At 42.9% G+C, this 22,705-nt stretch overlaps 1 protein-coding gene and 1 long non-coding RNA gene across 2 annotated transcripts in view; both read right to left on the minus strand.

The window, feature by feature from the left end:
- Window positions 1-1,951: 1,951 nt before the first annotated feature.
- LOC124271602 lies at window positions 1,952-4,131 on the minus strand. The gene is made up of 3 exons (XR_006897090.1): window positions 3,971-4,131; window positions 3,530-3,758; window positions 1,952-2,049 (listed from the first exon to the last, which is right to left on the minus strand). It is a non-coding gene; the product is annotated as an uncharacterized LOC124271602 (long non-coding RNA).
- Window positions 4,132-4,161: 30 nt separating this feature from the next.
- The window catches only part of LOC124271600 (sushi, von Willebrand factor type A, EGF and pentraxin domain-containing protein 1-like), a 58,113-nt gene continuing 39,569 nt past the window's right edge, over window positions 4,162-22,705 (minus strand). The window contains exons 10-27 of the mRNA XM_046706750.1: window positions 18,982-19,227; window positions 17,979-18,209; window positions 17,232-17,432; window positions 16,423-16,652; window positions 15,982-16,210; window positions 14,040-14,195; window positions 13,762-13,920; window positions 12,076-12,243; window positions 11,552-11,758; window positions 11,027-11,195; window positions 10,395-10,692; window positions 9,954-10,182; window positions 7,910-8,065; window positions 7,629-7,787; window positions 5,632-5,799; window positions 5,099-5,329; window positions 4,566-4,766; window positions 4,162-4,202 (exon numbers count right to left, since the gene is read on the minus strand). Coding sequence (XP_046562706.1) covers window positions 4,162-4,202; window positions 4,566-4,766; window positions 5,099-5,329; window positions 5,632-5,799; window positions 7,629-7,787; window positions 7,910-8,065; window positions 9,954-10,182; window positions 10,395-10,692; window positions 11,027-11,195; window positions 11,552-11,758; window positions 12,076-12,243; window positions 13,762-13,920; window positions 14,040-14,195; window positions 15,982-16,210; window positions 16,423-16,652; window positions 17,232-17,432; window positions 17,979-18,209; window positions 18,982-19,227 — 3,479 coding nt within the window. The remainder of the gene's footprint in view (window positions 4,203-4,565; window positions 4,767-5,098; window positions 5,330-5,631; window positions 5,800-7,628; window positions 7,788-7,909; window positions 8,066-9,953; window positions 10,183-10,394; window positions 10,693-11,026; window positions 11,196-11,551; window positions 11,759-12,075; window positions 12,244-13,761; window positions 13,921-14,039; window positions 14,196-15,981; window positions 16,211-16,422; window positions 16,653-17,231; window positions 17,433-17,978; window positions 18,210-18,981; window positions 19,228-22,705) is intronic.

Raw genomic sequence — 22,705 nt, forward strand, 5'->3', positions numbered from 1 at the left:
AAGATGTTAAATCAACCTTTCGTGGACTTTTCTTGTTGTGTACTTTATTTTACAAGGTGTGTTTGTGTTGACTTGTTCGCAACTCAAAACTCAGTGACCAGTCTTTCAATCGGGCATAACGCTTATTGGGAAATAACATAGACAAACTGGAGCAACAATAGCTTTTTTTCAAAGAAAAACGTAGAAAATAGAAACAAAAAACTCCACAACTTGTAAATACCACCCACACCTCCTTTACTGTTACATTCAGTCTTTCGGGTAATCAATTCTTTAAACATCTCTTATAACACCACCCAAACCAAGCTTTCTTAACCGAACATTACCCTCTAGTGTGTAGTACACAAGCCTGCTTTGCACTTAAAAGAACCCACGAATCCGTTGGTAAATGACCATATGGTGGCTACATGAATACGTGCGAACGAACACCAAGTTGCAGGTACAGCAACGTGAAGTAAACGTGGACAAAGTACTGTGAGTGTGTGTCCCAGTCCACCCAGCTGTGAATGGGTACCTCGCTAGGATGTGAAAGCCGCAAGAACTCGGTGCGCCTAGTGGTTGCAAGAGTTGTATGATCCCCGGGGAGTTGAGATTGAAAATACGATGAACCCGTTGAGATTGATATCCAGTGATCGAGTGGGGGAAATATACAAGCACCTTGAGCATAAACTAGTTGCGTGGATATTTTCGCTATATAAATATCCTATAATAATATAGAATAATAACATTACTCCATAATTACAGCCTAAATCAAATTCGTTTCCTCTGCTAATTTTCCCCAGCCCGACTTAACGCTAGAATAAGATAACCCAACACCTCTTTATAGTGCCCAGCATCCTGCTTTATAATGGGGAGCGCATGATCGTCAATTTGCCGAATCACTTAACTCTTTCAAGTCCCTCCTAAACACTCATTACTTCTCCATAGCTTTCCATTCTATTTGAAGTGCCATGTATACATTGTACATAGATTTACCTTTTTTGTAGTGCCTTGAGGGAGCATTAAATGCACGGATACAGGCGCAGTTATAAATCCCAACTATTATTATTATTAAATTCTCTACATCGCATACATCAACACAGTCTCTTCATCTGACATACCCATTAATAGCGTCTCTACATCTGACACAACCACACAGTCCCTACGTCTGACACAACCACACAACCTTTACATCTGACATAACCAAACAGTCTCTACACCTGACACAACCACAGTCTCTATATCTGACACAACGACATAGTGTCTACATTTGACACAACACATAGTCTCTACATCACGACACAACACACACAGTCTCTACATCTGACACAACCACACAGTCTCTACTACATCTGGACACAATCAACACAGTCTCTACATCTGACACAACAACACAGTCTCTACATCTGACACAACACACAGTCTCTACATGTGACACACAACCACACAGTATCATGTAACACATCACACACAACCTACACAGTCTCTACAGTCTCTACATTCGACACAACCACACAGTCTCTACATCTGACAGACACAACCACACAGTCTCTGCACATCTGACACAACCACACAGTCTCTACATTTGACACAAACCACATCGTCTCTGTATCTATAAGAATAATACACCTTTACCTCTACACGCTGATATGCTGGTGGTGCCCTCTACATACAGGTGGAGCCTCCATCTGACATGGTAGGCAACGAGTGGCGTTCACCCAGTACGTATCTTCGTTGCACCCATCACATGGCTGCTGCCCTGTTTCAGAATAGAACCCAGGACGACACTTACCTGAAACAACACAGTCCGCAGTGTTAACACAACAACAAATTCACACCTGAAGCACCGTCACGGCAGGTAGCTTTCAATAGTTGTGTATTCTTTCAAATACAAGCAGGTGAACATCGCACTCACTGACATCACATCTTGCTCTTGCTGGTCCGTGGGTCAGTGAGTACATATTGCTGCCACAGCTCTTACAGGAGAGTTGTCCGGGCTGGTCCTGATACTGACCGTCAGGGCACTCAACACAACCTCCACTGGGGACGACGAGTATCCGTGGGGACAAGGTACTGAAACATACAGAGATGATCTGCTTGAAAGACAGCAGCGATGATGGTTTAGGGGGTGGGATCAGTAGGATTATGTTACAGGGATGACATTCTGTGCATGTCACCGTGTGCAGGAGCAATCGGACTGGACGACATCCTAACTGCCGATAAACACGACCAAATCTTGTCACGGTTATTGATGTCTACTTAGAAGTGATGACCATAGTCCACACAGTGGACCCACATGCTGATCACTCGATCCAACGCACGTGAACGCGCTGCTGACAAGAACTCAGCAATGCTCTTCTGGAGAGTGGAACAATCGTCCCTTGGCAACCACCCAGACACTACTGCGCGAGCTGATGTGACCCCTCGTGGTTGCACCACTGCGTCACCCGCGATGATGCTAACAGTTGGATCCTTTTGGGTAAAGAATTTATCTCGTTTTCTGACGTTTTCCCTATTTTCAGATACAATACTCTGATAATGACAGGTGGTTTCACTGAATTTTGGTTTCATGCTGCTTGTTGGCCTATCGTGACATGTAGACATGTGTCACCCTGTGTGAACATAGATATACATGTAAAGTACGGCGACATACGAACATGGCGTTTTACATCAATGAACGTAACCCCTGGTGGCTATAGGATACATTCACTCACGGTATCTGACGGAGATGCGACAGATCACCACTACACGCAATAACACATGGCAGACACAGTGATGACATGTTCACTTAGATAACCCAACGCTTGATATATTCTTCACGTGTCCCCCCATGCTTTACTTATGTGTTAGCGGACTTGAGACATTTCATCTGGACATTATATTCAACTAGTAGTCTAGATCACGTGTATAACTCTGACAATGTAAGTTTACACGGCTCTTCTTTTCAATTGTCAGACCGTCAGTTAGGTGGTTAGTTCACTGACTTTGTATGCTGGTGATTAGACCTCAGTCTGAAAGTGTTGGCTCGAGTCCAGGACGAGACTCAAACCTCAAAAGGTACTACACTCTGTACCGAGGAAGTGTAACACCAAACATCACATGCTATTTACACTATATACAGCTGTATCAACTGTCCGCGTCAAGCAACACATTTCACACAGTGTTAAGGTCTCCGTAGTTGCGTAACAATCGATCTTTAGATACACCAGGATAGAATATTGGTGTGGTTTGCTGTTGGTAGATTGTAACTATGATTTATACTTGAACGTCTACCCACGTTTCCTTAACGGCACAACTGCTGGAAGAACATCAACAGAAGGCAGACAGAGCAAGCTGACAACACACTTAAACCCACTCAAGCAGACAACTTACGACACTTCTTGACAGAGCAAGCTGACAACACACTTAAACCCAATCAAGCAGACGACTTACGACACTTCTTGACAGAGCAAGCTGACAACACACTTAAACCCAATCAAGCAGGCAACCTACGACACTTCTTGACAGAGCAAGCTGACAACACACTTAAAACCCACTCAAGCAGAAAACTTACGACACTTCTTGCTTCCTCCGACGTCTCTCAGCTGGTACCCGACACTACAGGGTTGTCCGAACCGTGTGAGATTAACGCCTGGGGAACTGTCCTGCACAGTGAAGCTACATTCTCCGGCTACCAGCCCAAACAACACTGTCTTCTGTAGGTTGATATTGCCGGCGCAAAGTTCAAGACCTGTGTTCTGTCCATCGTAATTTTCCACTTTAAGCGTCAGTTCCACCTTATGCTGAAAGGAACATAGGGTTCGACAATACCAGTGCAAATATGAATATTGATACAAAGTTTCAAAAGTGAGAGCTAAGTAAAAAGAGGTATCGGTTATTCATTACAAAATGAAATAGATGAATTCGCTTCTCCACGTTTATGGAATTGTCTGGAAATACTCTGGCAATACTCGATACCTGTGTACAGAACAAAGCTGCAGACATGTGTACATACATCAAAGAGAGCGGGAACACCAACAAAGATGGCCTCGGCGACACTGAAGCGGTATCTGGCGTTCAGCTGTCCCTGAAACGGACACAGATTGTTGATGCCGGATGTTGTGGGGGATATCACATCGTTGTAAAGGTTTGTTAAGTCGCTGCGGCATGCACTGTCCGCGTTCACCAGGTCCCTGGACTTCAGATTCAGGGCTGACCTTGTACGTGTACTCGGTGATGGGAGGAGGCTGTGGTACCAAAGTGTACAAACAGTTGAAATATACATATGTACATGTACACAGGATGTGGTAGGCTTCACGGAGTACAAGTACAGCAACGTATATTGATATATACTATTAAAAAGTAGCGGAGACTAAACAATCTATCTATTGTTTATGTGTGTGTAAGAACAGATAGAGAAAGACGGGGTAAAGAAGAGTGAGAGACAGTGTATGAGAAAGAGAGAGAGGTGCTGACAGTTGGGGTGATTAGGAGAGACTTGGGAAAGTCATACCAGTTATATGCGTTATAACGCCTTGTCAGTGTCAACCAGCAACCTGCAAGTGGTACTACATGTACCATAAAGATTACATTGGCAACCGTCCACCTACGTAAACAGTCCTCGAGAGGTAAAGATGGTGACCAGAGATTCTCTCCCGAACAGTTGTATGTACGACTTGTGGAGCCGTCGGCAAGGGCATAACCATTTTTGCAGGTGACGACAGAGGAGAGGATGCTGTAGCCGTTGTTGCTGGAGCGATTAACGTCAGCTTTCTGTAGACTGTTGGTCAGCTCGTGGAAACATTTTCCAGCTTAAACAACATGAGCGAGCAGTAAATGTGTTTAGCACATTTGTCTAAAAGCATCAACATAAGTGTTGAGCAAAATTGGACGTATTTGTGTTCGTATAAAAACACTCGAAAATTCAACAAAAGGTGAATTCAATAAGAATAGTATTTCAAGATTTGATGTGTATAACTGTATGTATATTGTTTCTGCTATAATGAACATGTTCAGGGCCATAATCAAAGAGAATTCTTAGGTTTAAACTCAAACTGCTTGTGACAGGAATTATTCCATAACAATAAGGGTTAAGTGGCCATAAACGAACATAAGCACAAAGGTTAGAAAGATGGGAGTTTACCTTTGATCAGAACTTGGAAGGCACAAGTCTTTTCAAATCCCTGGTCGTTGCGCAGCGTGACTCTGTAGTCATTGAACGTGCCCACATTAGACAAATTGACGATGGTTGTTGGGGAAGAGGTCAGTGCTCCGCTGCTGTGGGTGATCTGGTCGGCGATGTTGTAAGTGGTGGGTGTCGTTGATGTCACATTGTATGTTATATGAGGACAGTCCAGGGTCATGAAGCTCATTTCTGATAAATCATAGCACATTTTCATAAACAAACAGAAGAACCCTACACTTTAAGTTTTTGTTTTTGCTGGATGGGTGTCTGGAGGAAAAGTTGTCGAACAATTAACTTTATTAAAGGAACGAAATATCTCGAAAGTGTAATATCCATTATTCAAATAATCGTAATACGATGTTGCCATTTCTTACAAGTAGATGAAGAAAGAATCACATTTGTATTCAGCATACTAGTCTATATGTATAGCTTAGCATTAGTTTGTGTCACATCCTCTATCAAAATTTCTTTGAAGGAAAGAGTTGACTTACTTCCGGGTTTACAGTCACTAAGAGTCTTTGAGCCTGTCTGTTCTGTGGTCTGGTTTAAGTCGCACTCCTTACACTGTGTCTGTGCTCTGGAGTCTTGGTAAAAATGGCGAGGACACGGTGTACAGGGAGCGTAGCCAGTCACGGAGTACTGACCACTGGGACACGGTGCTGAAACAGACGAATAACACAATAGAGTAGCACAAGGGATGATGATAAAACATGCAGATATCGTTTCGTGGTATGTTTGTCACACCGGCAAAACAATCTCACGTTCATTCAGGTCAGATAATTGGGTTGGGTGAGGATTGTGTGGGTTATGCCTGTGTTTCACACCCTGTATGTATGTAACACAATATAACAGGCGTGGTTCTCAGCAGCTACAGACGCCCAGGGCCAGCTGAGTTAAACTAACGTGTGACGTAGGTACAAGATGTTAAATCAACCTTTCGTGGACTTTGCGTTGTGTACTTTTATTTTACAAAGTGTGATTGTGAAGACTTGTTCGCAACTCAAAACTCAGTGACCAGTCCTTCAATCGGGCATAACGCTTATTGGGAAATAACATAGACAAACTGAGCAACAATAATAGTTTTTTTCAAAGAAAAACGTAGAAAAATAGAAACAAAAACTCCACAACTTGTAAATACCACCCACAATTCCTTTACTGGCACACATTCAGTCTTTCGGGTAATCAATTCTTTAAACATCTCTTATAACACCACCCAAACCAAGCCTTCTTAACCGAACATTACCCCCTAGTGTGTAGTACACAAGCCTGCTTTGCACTTAAAAGAACCCACGAATCCGTTGGTAAATGACCAGATGGTGGCCACATGAATACGTGCGAACACCAAGTTGCAGGTACAGCAACGTGAAGTAAACGTGCACAAAGTACTGTAACTATCTGTCCCAGTCCACCCAGCTGTGAATGGGTACCTCGCTAGGATGTGAAAGCCGCAAGAACTCGGTGCGCCTAGTGGTTGCAAGAGTTGTATGATCCCCGGGGAGTTGAGATTGAAAATACGATGAACCCGTTGAGATTGATATCCAGTGATCGAGAGGGAAATATACAAGCACCTTGAGCATAAACTAGTTGCGTGGATATTTTCGCTATATAAATATCCTATAATAATATAGAATAATAACATTACTCCATAATTACAGCCTAAATCAAATTCGTTTCCTCCGCTAATTTCCCCAGCCCGACTTAACGCTAGAATAAGATAACCCAACACCTCCTTATAGTGCCCAGCATCCTGCTTTATAATGGGGAGCGCATGATCGTCAAATTTGCCGAATCACTTAACTCTTTCAAGTCCCTCCTAAACACTCATTACTTCTCCATAGCTTTCCATTCTATTTGAAGTGCCATGTATACATTGTACATAGATTTACCTTTTTTGTAGTGCCTTGAGGGAGCATTAAATGCACGGATACAGGCGCAGTTATAAATCCCAACTATTATTATTATTAAATTCTCTACATCGCATACATCAACACAGTCTCTTCATCTGACATACCCACACAGTCTCTACATCTGACACAACCACATAGTCCCTACGTCTGACACAACCACACAACCTTTACATCTGACATAACCAAACAGTCTCTACATCTGACACAACCACACAGTCTCTACACCTGACACAACCACAGTCTCTATATCTGACACAACGACATAGTGTCTACATTTGACACAACACACAGTCTCTACATCTGACACAATCACACAGTCTCTACTTCTGACACAACAACACAGTCTCTACATCTGACACAACACACAGTCTCTACATCAGACACAACAACACAGTCTCTACATGTAACACAACCACACAGTCCCTACATCTGACACAACCACACAGTCTCTACATCTGACACAACCACACAGTCTCTACATCTGACACAACCACACAGTCTCTACATCTGACACAACCACACAGTCTCTACATTTGACACAACCACATCGTCTCTGTATCTATAAGAATAATACACCTTACCTCTACACGCTGATATGCTGGTGGTGCCCTCTACATACAGGGTGGAGCCTCCATCTGGACATGGTAGGCAATGAGTGGCGTTCACCCAGTACGTATCTTCGTTGCACCCATCACATGGCTGCTGCCCTGTTTCAGAATAGAACCCAGGACGACACTTACCTGAAACAACACAGTCCGCAGTGTTAACACAACAACAAATTCACACCTGAAGCACCGTCACGGCAGGTAGCTTCAATAGTTGTGTATTCTTTCAAATACAAGCAGGTGAACATCGCACTCACTGACACATCTTGCTCTGCTGGTCCGTGGGGTCAGTGAGTACATATTGCTGCCACAGCTCTTACAGGAGAGTTGTCCGGGCTGGTCCTGATACTGACCGTCAGGGCACTCAACACAACCTCCACTGGGGGACGACGAGTATCCGTGGGGACAAGGTACTGAAACATACAGAGATATCTGTTGAAAGACAGCAGCGATGATGGTTTAGGGTGGGATCAGTAGGATTATGTTACAGGGATGACATTCTGTGCATGTCACCGTGTGCAGGAGCAATCGGACTGGACGACATCCTAACTGCCGATAACACACGACCAAATCTTGTCACGGTTATTGATGTCTACTTAGAAGTGATGACCATAGTCCACACAGTGGACCCATGCTTGATCACTCGATCCAACGCACGTGAACGCGCTGCTGACAAGAACTCAGCAATGCTCTTTCTGGAGAGTGGAACAATCGTCCCTTGGCAACCATCCAGACACTACCGCGAGCTGATGTGACCCTCGTGGTTGCACCACTGCCTCACCCGCGATGCTAACAGTTGGATCCTTTTGGGTAAAGAATTTATCTCGTTTTCTGACGTTTTCCCTATTTTCAGATACTCTGATAATGACAGGTGGTTTCACTGAATTTTGGTTTCATGCTGTTTGTTGGCCTATCGTGACATGTAGACATGTGTCACCCTGTGTGAACATAGATATACATGTAAAGTACGGCGACATACGAACATGGCGTTTTACATCAATGAACGTAACCCCTGGTGGCTATAGGATACATTCACTCACGGTATCTGACGGAGATGCGACAGATCACCACTACACGCAATAACACACAGACAGTGATGACATGTCTACTTAGATAACCCAAGGCTTGATATATTCTTCACGTGTCCCCCCATGCTTGACTTATGTGTTAGCGGACTTGAGACATTTCATCTGGACATTATATTCAACTAGTAGTCTAGATCACGTGTATAACTCTGACAATGTAAGTTTACACGGCTCTTCTTTTCAATTGTCAGACCGTCAGTTAGGTGGTTAGTTCACTGACTTTGTATGCTGGCGATTAGACCTCAGTCTGAATGTGTTGGCTCGAATCCAGGACGAGACTCAAACCTCAAAAGGTACTACACTCTGTACCGAGGAAGTGTAACACCAAACATCACATGCTATTTACACTATATACAGCTGTATCAACTGTCCGCGTCAAGCAACACATTTCACACAGTGTTAAGGTCTCCGTAGTTGCGTAACAATCGATCTTTAGATACACCAGGATAGAATATTGGTGTGGTTTGCTGTTGGTATATTGTAACTATGATTTATACTTGAAAGTCTACCCACGTTTCCTTAACGGCACAACTGCTGGAAGAACATCAACAGAAGGCAGACAGAGCAAGCTGACAACACACTTAAACCCACTCAAGCAGACAACTTACGACACTTCTTGACAGAGCAAGCTGACAACACACTTAAACCCAATCAAGCAGACAACTTACGACACTTCTTGACAGAGCAAGCTCACAACACACTTAAACCCACTCAAGCAGGCAACCTACGACACTTCTTTGACAGAGCAAGCTCGACCAGACAACACACTTAAACCCACTCAAGCAGACAACTTACGACACTTCTTGACAGATCAAGTGGACAACACACTTAAACCCAATCAAGCAGACAACTTACGACACTTCTTGACAGAGCAAGCTGACAACACACTTATACCCAATCAAGCAGACAACCTACGACACTTCTTGACAGAGCAAGCTGACAACACACTTAAACCCACTCAAGTAGACAACTTACGGCTCTTCTTGACAGAGCAAGCTGACAACACACTTACAACCACTCAAGCAGACAACTTACGACACTTCTTGACAGAGCAAGCTGACAACACACTTAAACCCACTTTAGCAGACAACTTACGACACTTCTTGACAGAGCAAGCTGACAACACACTTAAACCCAATCAAGCAGGCAACCTACGATACTTCTTGACAAAGCAAGCTGACAACACACTTAAAACCCACTCAAGCAGACAACTTACGACACTTCTTGCTTCCTCCGACGTCTCTCAGCTGGTACCCGACACTACAGGGTTGTCCGAACCGTGTGAGATTAACGCCTGGGGAACTGTCCTGCACAGTGAAGCTACATTCTCCGGCTACCAGCCCAAACAACACTGTCTTCTGTAGGTTGATATTGCCGGCGCAAAGTTCAAGACCGGTGTTCTGTCCATCGTAATTTTCCACTTTAAGCGTCAGTTCCACCTTATGCTGAAAGGAACATAGGGTTCGACAATACCAGTGCAAATATGAATATTAATGCAAAGTTTCAAAACAGAGAGCTAAGTAAAAAGAGGTATCGGTTATTCATGACAAAATGAAATAGATGAATTCGTTTCTCCACGTTTATGGAATTGTCTGGAAATACTCTGGCAATACTCGATACCTGTGTACAGAACAAAGCTGCAGACATGTGTACATACATCAAAGAGAGCGGGAACACCAACAAAGATGGCCTCGGCGACACTGAAGCGGTATCTGGCGTTCAGCTGTCCCTGAATCGGACACAGATTGTTGATGCCGGATGTTGTGGGGGATATCACATCGTTGTAAAGGTTTGTTAAGTCGCTGCGGCATGCACTGTCCGCGTTCACCAGGTCCCTGGACTTCAGATCTAGGCTGACCTTGTACGTGTACTCGGTGATGGGGGAGGAGGCTGTGGTACCAAAGTGTACAAACAGTTGAAATATACATATGTACATGTACACAGGATGTGGTAGGCTTCACGGAGTACAAGTACATAACGTATATTAATATATACTATTAAAAAAAAGTAGCGGAGACTAAACAATCTATCTATTGTTTATGTGTGTGTGTAAGAACAGATAGAGAAAGACGGGGTAAAGAAGAGTGAGAGACAGTGTATGAGAAAGAGAGAGAGGTGCTGACAGTTGGGGTGATTAGGAGAGACTTGGGAAAGTCATACCAGTTATATGCGTTATAACGCCTTGTCAGTGTCAACCAGCAACCTGCAAGTGGTACTACATGTACCATAAAGATTACATTGGCAACCGTCCACCTACGTAAACAGTCCTCGAGAGGTAAAGATGGTGACCAGAGATTCTCTCCCGAACAGTTGTATGTACGACTTGTGGAGCCGTCGGCAAGGGCATAACCATTTTTGCAGGTGACGACAGAGGAGAGGATGCTGTAGCCGTTGTTGCTGGAGCGATTAACGTCAGCTTTCTGTAGACTGTTGGTCAGCTCGTGGAAACATTTTCCAGCTTAAACAACATGAGCGAGCAGTAAATGTGTTTAGTTGCATTTGTCTAAAGCATCAACATAAGTGTTGAGCAAAATTGGACGTATTTGTGTTCGTATAAAACACTCGAAAATTCAACAAAAGGTGAATTCAATAAGAATAGTATTTCAAGATTTGATGTGTATAACTGTATGTATATTGTTTCCCTGCTATAATGAACATGTTCAGGGCCATAATCAAAGAGAATTCTTAGGTTTAAACTCAAACTGCTTGTGACAGGAATTATTCCATAACAATAAGGGTTAAGTGGCCATAAACGAACATAAGCACAAAGGTTAGAAAGATGGGAGTTTACCTTGATCAGAACTTAGAAGGCACAAGTCTTTTCAAATCCCTGGTCGTTGCGCAGCGTGACTCTGTAGTCATTGAACGTGCCCACATTAGACAAATTGACGATGGTTGTTGGGGAAGAGGTCAGTGCTCCGCTGCTGTGGGTGATCTGGTCGGCGATGTTGTAAGTGGTGGGTGTCGTTGATGTCACATTGTATGTTATATGAGGACAGTCCAGGGTCATGAAGCTCATTTCTGATAAATCATAGCACATTTTCATAAGCAAACAGAAGAACCCTACACTTTAAGCTTTTTGTTTTTGCTGGATGGGTGACTGGAGGAAAAGTTGTCGAACAATTAACTTTATTAAAGGAACGAAATATTTCGAAAAAGTAATACAGTATATATCCGTTATTCAAATAATCGTAATACGATGTTGCCATTTCTTACCTTCTCAGTAGATGAAGAAAGAATCACATTTGTATTCAGCATACTAGTCTATATATATAGTTTAGTATTAGTTTGTGTCACATTCTCTATCAAAATTTCTTTGAAGGAAAGAGTTGACTTACTTCCGGGTTTACAGTCACTAAGTGTCTTTGAGCCTGTCTGTTCTGTGATCTGGTCTGTGTCGCACTCCTTACACTGTGTCTGTGCTCTGGAGTCTTGGTAAAAATGGCGAGGACACGGTGTACAGGGAGCGTAGCCAGTCACGGAGTACTGACCACTGGGACACGGTGCTGGAACAGACGAATAACACCATAGAGTAGCACAAGGGATGATGATACAAAATGCAAAGAGCAGATATCGTTTCGTGGTATGTTTGTCACACCGGCAAAACAATCTCACGTTCATTCATGTCAGATAATTGGGTTGGGTGAGGATTGTGTGGGTTATGCCTGTGTTTCACACCCTGTATGTATGTAACACAATATAACAGGCGTGGTTCTCAGCAGCTACAGACTCCCAGGGCCAGCTGAGTTAAACTAACGTGTGACGTAGGTACAAGATGTTAAATCAACCTTTCGTGGACTTTGCGTTGTATACTTTTATTTTACAAAGTGTGTTTGTGTTGACTTGTTCGCAACTCAAAACTCAGTGACCAGTCTTTCAATCGGGCATAACGCTTATTGGGAAATAACATAGACAAACTGAGCAACAGTAATAGTTTATTTCAGAGAAATACGTAGATAAATAGAAACAAAAACTCCACAACTTGCAAATACCACCCACAATTCCTTTACTGGCACACATTCAGTCTTTCGGATACATCAATTCCTTAAACATCTCTTATAACACCACCCAAACCAAGCCTTCTTAACCGAACATTACCCCCCTAGTGTACAGTACACAACCCTGCTGTGCACTTAAAAGAACCCACGAACCCGTTGGTAAATGACCAGATGGTGGCCACATGAATACGTGCAAACACCTAGTTGCGGGTACAGCAACGTGAAGTAAACGTGGACAAAGTACTGTGACTATGTGTCCAATTCCACCCAGCTGTGAATGGGTACCTCGCTAGGATGTGAAAGCTGCAATAACTCGGAGTGCCTAGTTGTTGCAAGAGTTGTATGATCCCCGGGGAGTTGAGATTTAAAATACGCTACATAAATATCCTATAATAATAAAAAATAATAACATTACCCCATAATTACAGCATAAATCATGTTTCGTTTCCTACGCTAATTTCCTCCCAGCCCGACTTAACGCTAGAATAAGATAACCCAACACATCTTTATAGTGCCCTGCTTTATAACGGGGAGCGCATGATCGTCAAATTTGCCGAATCACTTAACTCTTTCAAGTCCCTCCTAAAAACTAATTACTTCTCCATAGGGTTCCATTCTATTTGAAGTGCCATGTATACATTGTACATTTTACCTTTTTTGTAGTGCCCTGAGCGAGCATTAAATGCACGGATACAGGCGCAGTTATAAATACCCACTATTATTATTATTATTAAATTCTCTACATCGCATACATCCACACAGTCTCTACATCGGACACAACCACACAGTCCCTACATCGGACACAACCACACAGCCTCTACATCGGACACAACCACACAGCCTCACTTCTGACACAACCACACAGTCCCTACATCTGACACAACCACACAGTCCCTTCATCTGACACAACCACGCAGTCTCTACATCTGACACAACCACACAATCCCTACATCTGACACAACCACACAGTCTCTACATCTGACACAACCACATCGTCTCTGTATCTATAAGAATAATACACCTTACCTCTGCACGCGGATATGCTGGTGGTGCCCTCTACATACAAGGTGGAGCCTCCATCTGGACATGGTAGGCAATGAGTGGCGTTCACCCAGTACGTATCTTCTTGGCACTCAACACATGGCTGCTGCCCTGTTGTAGAATAGAACCCAGGACGACACTTATCTGAAACAATACAGTCCACAGTGTTAACACAACACATTCACACCTGAAGCACCATCACCGTAGGTAGTTTCAATAGTTGTGTATTCTTTCAAATACAAGCAGGTGAACATCGCACTCACTGACACATCTTGCTCTGCTGGTCCGTGGGGTCAGTGAGTACATGTCGCTGCCACAGCTCTTACAGGAGGGTTGTCCGGGCTGGTCCTGATACTGACCGTCAGGGCACTCAACACAATCTCCACTGGGGGACGACGAGTATCCGTGGGGACACGGTACTGAAACATACAGAGATATCTGTTGAAAGACAGCAGCGCGGTAGTGAAACATACAGAGATATCTGTTGAAAGACAGCAGGGATGATGGTTTAGGGTGGGATCAGTAGGATTATGTTACAGGGATGACATTCTGTGCGTGTCACCGTGTGCAAGTGCAATCGGACTGGACGACATCCTAACTGACGATAACACACGACCAAATCTTGTCACGGTTATTGATGTCTACTTAGAAGTGATGACCATAGTCCACACAGTGGACCCATGCTTGATCACTCGATCCAACGCACGTGAAACGAGCTGCTGGCAAGAACTCAGCAATGCTCTTTCTGGAGAGTGGAACAATCGTCCCTTGGCAACCATCCAGACACTACCTCGAGCTGATGTGACCCTCGTGGTTGCACCACTGCGTCACCCGCGATGCTAACAGTTGGATCCTTTTGGGTAAAGAATTTATCTCGTTTTCTGACGTGTTCCGTTTTTTCAGATACTCTGATAATGACAGGTGGTTTCATTGAATTTTGGTTTCATGCTGTTTGTTGGCCCATCGTGACACGTAGACATGTGTCACCCTGTGTGAACATAGATATACATGTAAAGTACGGCGACATACGAACATGGCGTTTACATCAATGAACGTACTCCATGGTGGCTATAGGATACATTCACTCACGGTATCTGACGGAGATGCGACAGATCACCACAACACATAGGCAGTGATGACATGTCTACCTAGATAACCCAACGCTTGATATATTCTTCACGTGTCTCTCCATGCTTGACTTACTTGAGACATTTCATCTGGACATTATATTCAACTAGTAGTCTATATCACGTGTAGAATTTTGACAATGTAAGTTTACACGGCTCTTGTTTTCAATTGTCAGACTGTCATTTAGGTGGTTAGATCACTGACTTTGTATGCTGGGGATTAGACCTCAGTCTGAAAGTGTTGTTTCGAGTCCAGGACGAGACTCAAACCTCAAAAGGTACTGCAACCTGTACTTTACAGAGGAAGTGTTATACCAAACATCACATGTTATTTACGCTATATACAGCTGTATCAACTGGCGGCGTCAAGCAACACTTTTCACATAGTATTAAGGTCTCCGTAGTTACGTAACAATCAATCTTTAGATACACCAGGATAGAGTATTTGTGTGGTTTGCCGTTGGTACATTGTAACTATGATTTATACTTGAACGTCTACCCACGTTTCCTTCACGGCACAACTGCTGGAAGAACATCAACAGAAGGCAGACAGAGCAAGCTGACACCACACTTACAACCACTCAAGCAGACAACTTACGACACTTCTTGACAGAGCAAGCTGACAACACACTTAAACCCACTCAAGCAGACAACTTACGACACTTCCTGACAGAGCAAGCTGACAACACACTTCAACCCACTCAAGCAGACAACTTACGACACTTCTTGACAGAGCAAGCTGACAAAACACTTAAACCCAATGAAGCAGACAACTTACGACACTTCTTGACAGAGCAAGCTGACAACACACTTACAACCACTCAAGCAGACAACTTACGACACTTCTTGACAGAGCAAGCTGACAACACACTTAAACCCACTCAAACAGACAACTTACGACACTTCTTGAGAGAGCAAGCTGACAACACACTTAAACCCACTCATGCACACAACTTACGACACTTCTTAACAGAGCAAGCTGACAACACACTTCAACCCACTCAAGCAGACAACTTACGACACTTCTTGAGAGAGCAAGCTGACAACACACTTAAACCCACTCAAGCAGACAACTTACGACACTTCTTGCTTCCTCCGACGTCTCTCAGCTGGTACCCGACACTGCAGGATTGTCCGGACCGTGTGAGATTAACACCTGTGGAACTGTCCTGCACAGTGAAGGCACAGTCTCCGGGTTCCAGCCCAAACAACACTGTCTTCTGTAGGTTGATATTGCCGGCGCAAAGTTCAGGACCCGTGTTCTGTCCATCGTAATTTTCCAGTTTAAGCGTAAGTTCCACCTTATGCTGAAAGGAACATAGGGTTCGACAATACCAGTGCAAATATGAATATTGATACAAAGTTTCAAAACTGAGAGCTAAGTTAAAAGAGGTACCGGTTATTCATGACAAAATGAAATAGATGAATTCGTTTCGCCACGTTTATGGAATTGTCTGGAAATACTCTGGCAATACTCAATACTTGTGTACAGAACAAAGCTACAGACACGTGTACATACATCAAAGAGAGCGGGAACACCAACAAAGATGGCCTCGGCGACACTGAAGCGGTATCTGGCGTTCAGCTGTCCCTGAATCGGACACAGATTGTTGATGCCGGATGCATTGGGGGATATCACATCGTTGTAAAGTTTTGCTAAGTCACTGCGGCATGCACTGGCCGCGTTCACCAGGTCCCTGGACTTCAGGTGTAGGCTGACCTTGTACGTGTACTCGGTGATGGAGGAGGCTGTGGTACCAATGTGTACAAACAGTTGAAATATGTACATGTACACAGGATGTGGCAGGCTTCACAGAGTACATGTACACAACGTATATTAATATATACTCTTAAAAAAAAGTAGCGGAGACTAATATTCTTATTTTAGATAGGAAGTATAAGCGCTAACAAACTTTTCAAAGACAGACCATTTCTCTTTCAAGAGTGATTACTGTACAAACAAGGATGCCCATAAAGAAGTGCAAGTGGTGATGCACTCTCAAAACATTCATTATAATCATATCCACATTTTTACAATCCTAAATTAAAAATTAAGTTCCCCAACTTTCTTTGAAGAGTTTAAAATGAGTCCAGATATTTCTCCTTATAAAAACCCTTTATCTATCTATCTATCTATCTATCTATCTAAAGAAGAGTGAGAGACAGTGTAAGAGAAAGAGAGAGAGGTGCTGACAGTAGGGGAGATTGGGAGAGACTTGGGAAAGTCATACCAGTTATATGCGTTATAACGCCTTGTCAGTGTCAACCAGCAACCTGCAAGTGGTACTACATGTACCATAAAGATTACATTGGCAACCGTCCACCTACGTAAACAGTCCTCGAGAGGTAAAGATGGTGACCAGAAATTCTCTCCCGAACAGTTGTATGTACGACTTGTGGAGCCGTCGGCAAGGGCATAACCATTTTTGCAGGTGACGACAGAGGAGAGGATGCTGTTGTCGTTGTTGCTGGAGCGATTAACGTCAGCGTTCTGTAGACTGTTGGTCAGCTCGTGGAAACACTTTCCAGCTTAAACAACATGAGCGAGCAGTAAATGTGTTTTTCATGTTTGTCCAAAAGCATCAACATAAGTGCCGAGACTATGTAATATAATGTCCTCAGCAGACTATTATTTGTGTTCGTATAAAAACACTCGAACATTCAAGAAAAGGTTAATTCAATAAGAATAGTATTTCAAGATTTGATGTGTATAACTGTATGTATATTGTTTCTGCTATAATGAACATGTTCAGGGCCATAATCAAAGAGATAGTCTTTGGAATTCTTAGGTTTAAACTCAAAGTGCCTGTGACAGGAATTATTCCATAACAATAAGGGTTAAGTGGCCATCCCCAGATTTACTGTCTAAACCAACATAAGGGAAACTGTCTGATCTATATCTAGACCTGTGCATAGAGAATCAGAGTGACAGAGTACCCATCTGCAAGACTGCATTACGAACCGGAATAATCTGAATATTCCCTTTCAACAACCCCCTCATCGCACATAAATAGTTTAACTGTTATCATCGTGTTGTCGGGGTAAAGCACAAAAGTTAGAAAGAAGGGAGTTTACCTTTGATCAGAACTTGGAAGGTGCAAGTCTTTTCAAATCCCTGGTCGTTGCGCAGCGTGACTCTGTAGTCATTGAACGTGCCCACATTGGTCAAATTGACGATGGTTGTGGGGGAAGAGGTCAGTGCTCCGCTGCTGTGGGTGATCTGGTCGGCGATGTTGTATGTGGTGGGTGTCGTTGATGTCACATTGTATGTTATATGAGGACAGTCCAGGGTGATGGAGCTCATTTCTGATAAGTCATAGGACATTTTCATAAACAAACAGAAGAACCCTACACTTTTAGTTTTTTTGTTTTTTTTTATTTCGGAGTTTTTAAATTTTTATTGCTAAACTATAAGTTGATAAGATAACACTAATATCTACTGTTTTTGTACATATCAGCGTAATACTATGCGAAAACACATTTAGTAGCTGGTGTTCGCTGTGAGTGCGTGCGCGTGCGTGTGCGTGTGCGTGTGTGAGTAACTGTGTATTTATCTGTGAGTGATGCTGTATATGTGAACATGTGTCCGCGAAAGTTCATTGTTTTCACGTGAATGTATGTGCGTTGTCATACCTTTCGATTTTAAAAACAGTGTGTGTGTGAGGACGAGTATGTGTGTGTGAGAGTATGATAACTGAACAAATACACTGTACTGCGGAGTTTGTATCTGTAACAGCACACACTGTACTGAGGAGATTGTGCATGGAGACACACTGTACTGAGGAGATTGAGTCTGTAACAGTACACACTGTACTGAGGAGATTGTGTCTGTAACAGTACACACTGTACTGAGGAGATTGTGTCTGTAACAGTACACACTGTACTGAGGAGATTGTGTCTGTAACAGTACACACTATACTGAGGAGATTGTGTCTGTAACAGTACACGCTGTACTGGGGAGATTGTGTCTATAAGAGGACACACTGCACTGCGGAGATTGTGTCTGTAACAGTACACACTGTACTGAGGAGATTGTGTCTATAATTAAACACCTGAAAACGTACAGCTTGTCACCTACCTCTGACATTGATATGGAACTTGCACTGGGAACTTCGACCAGCACCATCCGTGGCTTCATAAGTTACTTCTGTGTTCCTCAACACTGGGTCCGCTGGATTGAAGCCACGCGGAAGGATAAAACCTTTCATGCTAAGAAAGCCAGAGTTGTCTTGAACGGAGGGGATGGTGATGTTTGGTACCTGCATCTTGTAGATGGTAATGTTCCTGTCACCGTCACAGTTGGCAAACACCGGGGGCATTGTATCTAAATACAGTATACATTACCTATTGAAGTTTGTGCAAACAAAATACAATATAATATAACACAATGTATAACATTATTTGAAGTGTGTTTCTGCAATACAATATGATATAATATACCACTGGAATAAAGAGAATGTGCGTTATTTGCTGTTGTGCCATTTTTAATGCAAAAAGAAAACATGACTTGTGGTATTGTCCTTAATCACTGGTCTTGAAGAGATGTGGTGTCAAAAGTCAATTCACAAGTCCAGTATCGTGTGTGTACACCATTGATAACGACGACGCACAGACGACACGAAGTAATTGACGAAAGCTCAGGAAATGTTGTTCCATGTCTGAACCAACGCTTATCCCATTTCAGCAAAGGTCAATGGCTGATTCTGGGCTTGACGTAAACGTTGCTCCATGTGACCCCAAGCGTGCTCGACAGGGGACAGGTCCGGAGAAATAGCTGGCCAGGGGAGTACCGGAATGTGAGTGAACAAAGCACCATTCCGATCTTGTCTACTGTACTGTAGATGTTGTCTGAACAAGGCAAGACGTGCCTGTCGATGACGTTGGAGCAAAATATTGGACGTATTGAAAACCATCGGGGCCGGATGTTGTGCTCCCTCAGTCGGTTCCGAAGAGTCCTGGAACTGATTGGACGTAAGTCAGGAATGGTCAGAGCAGTCAATCTCGATGGGTCACCCGAATGTGGTTGTCTTGCTGACCTCACGCGTTGACGGCCGGTCCGAGGTAACTATAGTATGACCAGAAATTACTGAGAATTTTAGGAATATGTTTAATTTGATTTCTAGTATAAACAGCCTTGACCAGCTATCCAGTGTTTGGTTTCATTCAAGAGAGACAACTCCGTTAATCCCTTTTCATTAGTTTTGTGAAGGGTTATCCCCCTTTGTTTACTTGCTAGCAGACGACATTTTCAGTGATCCTCAGTATGGATGATTTCGAGAAGAGGAAGTTGATTTTAGAGTATTATAACAAGGACATCAGATCAGCTAAAGTGATTTCAAGTAGAACAGGCATCCCTTTGTCCACTGTTTATCGTGTTTTGAAAAATATTGCAAATGGATATGGCATTGAGCACCAGGGAGGCGCAGGTAGGCGCAGAAAATTGACTGTCGGTGACAGGAGGCGGCTTGGTATTCTTGTTTCTAAAAACAAACGAAGGAGTTTAGAAAACTTAAGACTGGATATGATTGATAGATGAACTGTGGCTGTCTGTAAGGAGACAATTAGAACTGAGCTGCATGCAATGGGTTGGCAGGAAAGTCGAGGAATTCCATCACCGATCATGAAACCTGTACAAAAGGAGCGAAGGTTGAACTGGTGCTTACAGCATAGAAATTTTAACTGGGACAATGTGATTTTCTCAAATGAAAGTTCTGTGTGGCTGTTTCCTAATACACTGAAATTCTGGACCAAACAAACTGAAAAACCTTTGTATCAGCGCCCAAAGTACAGTCCGAAATTTAACGTGTGGGGTGGCATATCTAGATCTGTGTTAGGGGCAACGCCCCTCTGTGTACTTGAAGGGAATATGAACAGTGAGCGGTACACAGATATTCTGGAGGGACATTTACTTCCATCTGCTCACGTGTTCTATGGAAATGTTTGGATTTTCCAGCAGGAAAACGACCCGAAACATTGTTCAAAGCATTCACAGGCCTGGTTTCGGACCCAAAATATGACATATTTAGATTGGCCAAGCTATAGCCCTGACCTAAATCCAATAGAAAATGTTTGGGGACTTATGAAGGAAAGTGTCAATAAGAAAAATCTGACAAATATTGCTGAAATGAAAGAAGAGGTGGTCCGATATTGGGGCAGCATGGACCACGACTTTCTAACTTCTTTGATCAGTAGTATGCCCCGCCGCATTGAAGCCTGCATTGCTACCCATGGTGACTTGACAAAATACTAACTGTTCACCTGTCTTTGAATCTGGAGTTATGTTCTGCTAATATTCACATTTAATACGTGAGCAATGAGTGAAAAAAATAACAAAATTACAATCTTTAATTCTCAATAATTCCTGGTTGTACTGTATCTGGTGTTCCCATTGTGTTGAAAACGTCTCCAAAGAGATGCGACCCTGTTTCTATGACACCAAAATGTCTGGCCATTTATTTTGGGCAATTCCAGTCTCCAGCATACCCACGGCCTGGAGATATTGATTTTCTGTAAGCCGCGCCATGACGTACACGTAGTTTATGTCGAAATAACGTGCTTCCGTGACATTCAGAGGCTAGAGAGTAATGAACCATTCTTTAATTTTCAATATCAGGTGTGGGAACTTCGGGTTTTTTAAAAAAAGCAAAAATGGGTAAGTTCACTGTGCACATCAAATTTCATACATAATTATTTTCTAAGTTTTGAAATAATTTTTATTTTATGCAATTTTATGTCATTCAAATTTACATGTTTCCGTTTATATATTATTTAAAGAGTCATATTTGATAAAACTCAAAATGTGTCCAAACGTGCAATTATATTCTACATCACATTCAGGGTAATTCTAATACCTGAACCTGCAGTGTGTATTTGTAAAAGACAGTATAATGAATGCCGGTACCTATCACTGCATCAACTATTAAATTACCTTCCACTCACCGTTTTCTTCATGAACACTTCTATTAAGTGATTACCTAAACACACAAGAACACTTCCATCCAGTGACTACCGTCATAAACAGGAACACATTCATCCAGTGATTACCGTCACACACAGAAACACTTCCATCAAATGATTACAGTCACACACAGGAACACTTCCATCCAGTGATTACAGTCACACACAGAAACACTTTCATCCAGTGACTACCGTCACACACAGGAACACTTCCATCCAGTGATTACCTTCAAACACAGAAACACTTCCATCCAGAGACTATCGTCGAACACAGAAACACTTCCACCCAGTGATTACCGTCACACACAGAAACACTTCCACCCACTGATTACCTTCACACACAGGAACACTTCCACCCAGGGATTACCGTCACACACAGGAACACTTCCATCGAGTGATTACCGTTACACACAGAAACAATTTCATTCAGTGATTACCGTTACACACAGAAACACTTCCATCCAGTGATTACCGTCACACACAGGAACACTTCCATTCAGTGATTACCGTCACACACAGAAACACTTCCATCCAGTGACTACTGTCGAACACAGAAACACTTCCACTCAGTGATTACCATCTCACAGAAACACTTCCATTCAGTGATTACCGTTACACACATCAAAACTTCCATTCAGTGATTACCGTCAAACACAGAAACAGTTCCACTCAGTGATTACCTTCAGACAGAAACACTTCCACACAGTGATTAACTTCACACAAAGGACCACTTCCACCCAGTGATTACCTTCACAAACAGGAACACTTCCACCCAAATATTTCCATCACACACAGGAAAACTTCCACCAGTGATTGCCTTCACACACAAGAACACTTCAATTCAG

The sequence above is a fragment of the Haliotis rubra genome, unplaced genomic scaffold, assembly GCF_003918875.1.
Source record: "Haliotis rubra isolate DU_JTF1 unplaced genomic scaffold, ASM391887v1 Scf1616, whole genome shotgun sequence".
Lineage (NCBI taxonomy): Eukaryota > Metazoa > Mollusca > Gastropoda > Lepetellida > Haliotidae > Haliotis > Haliotis rubra.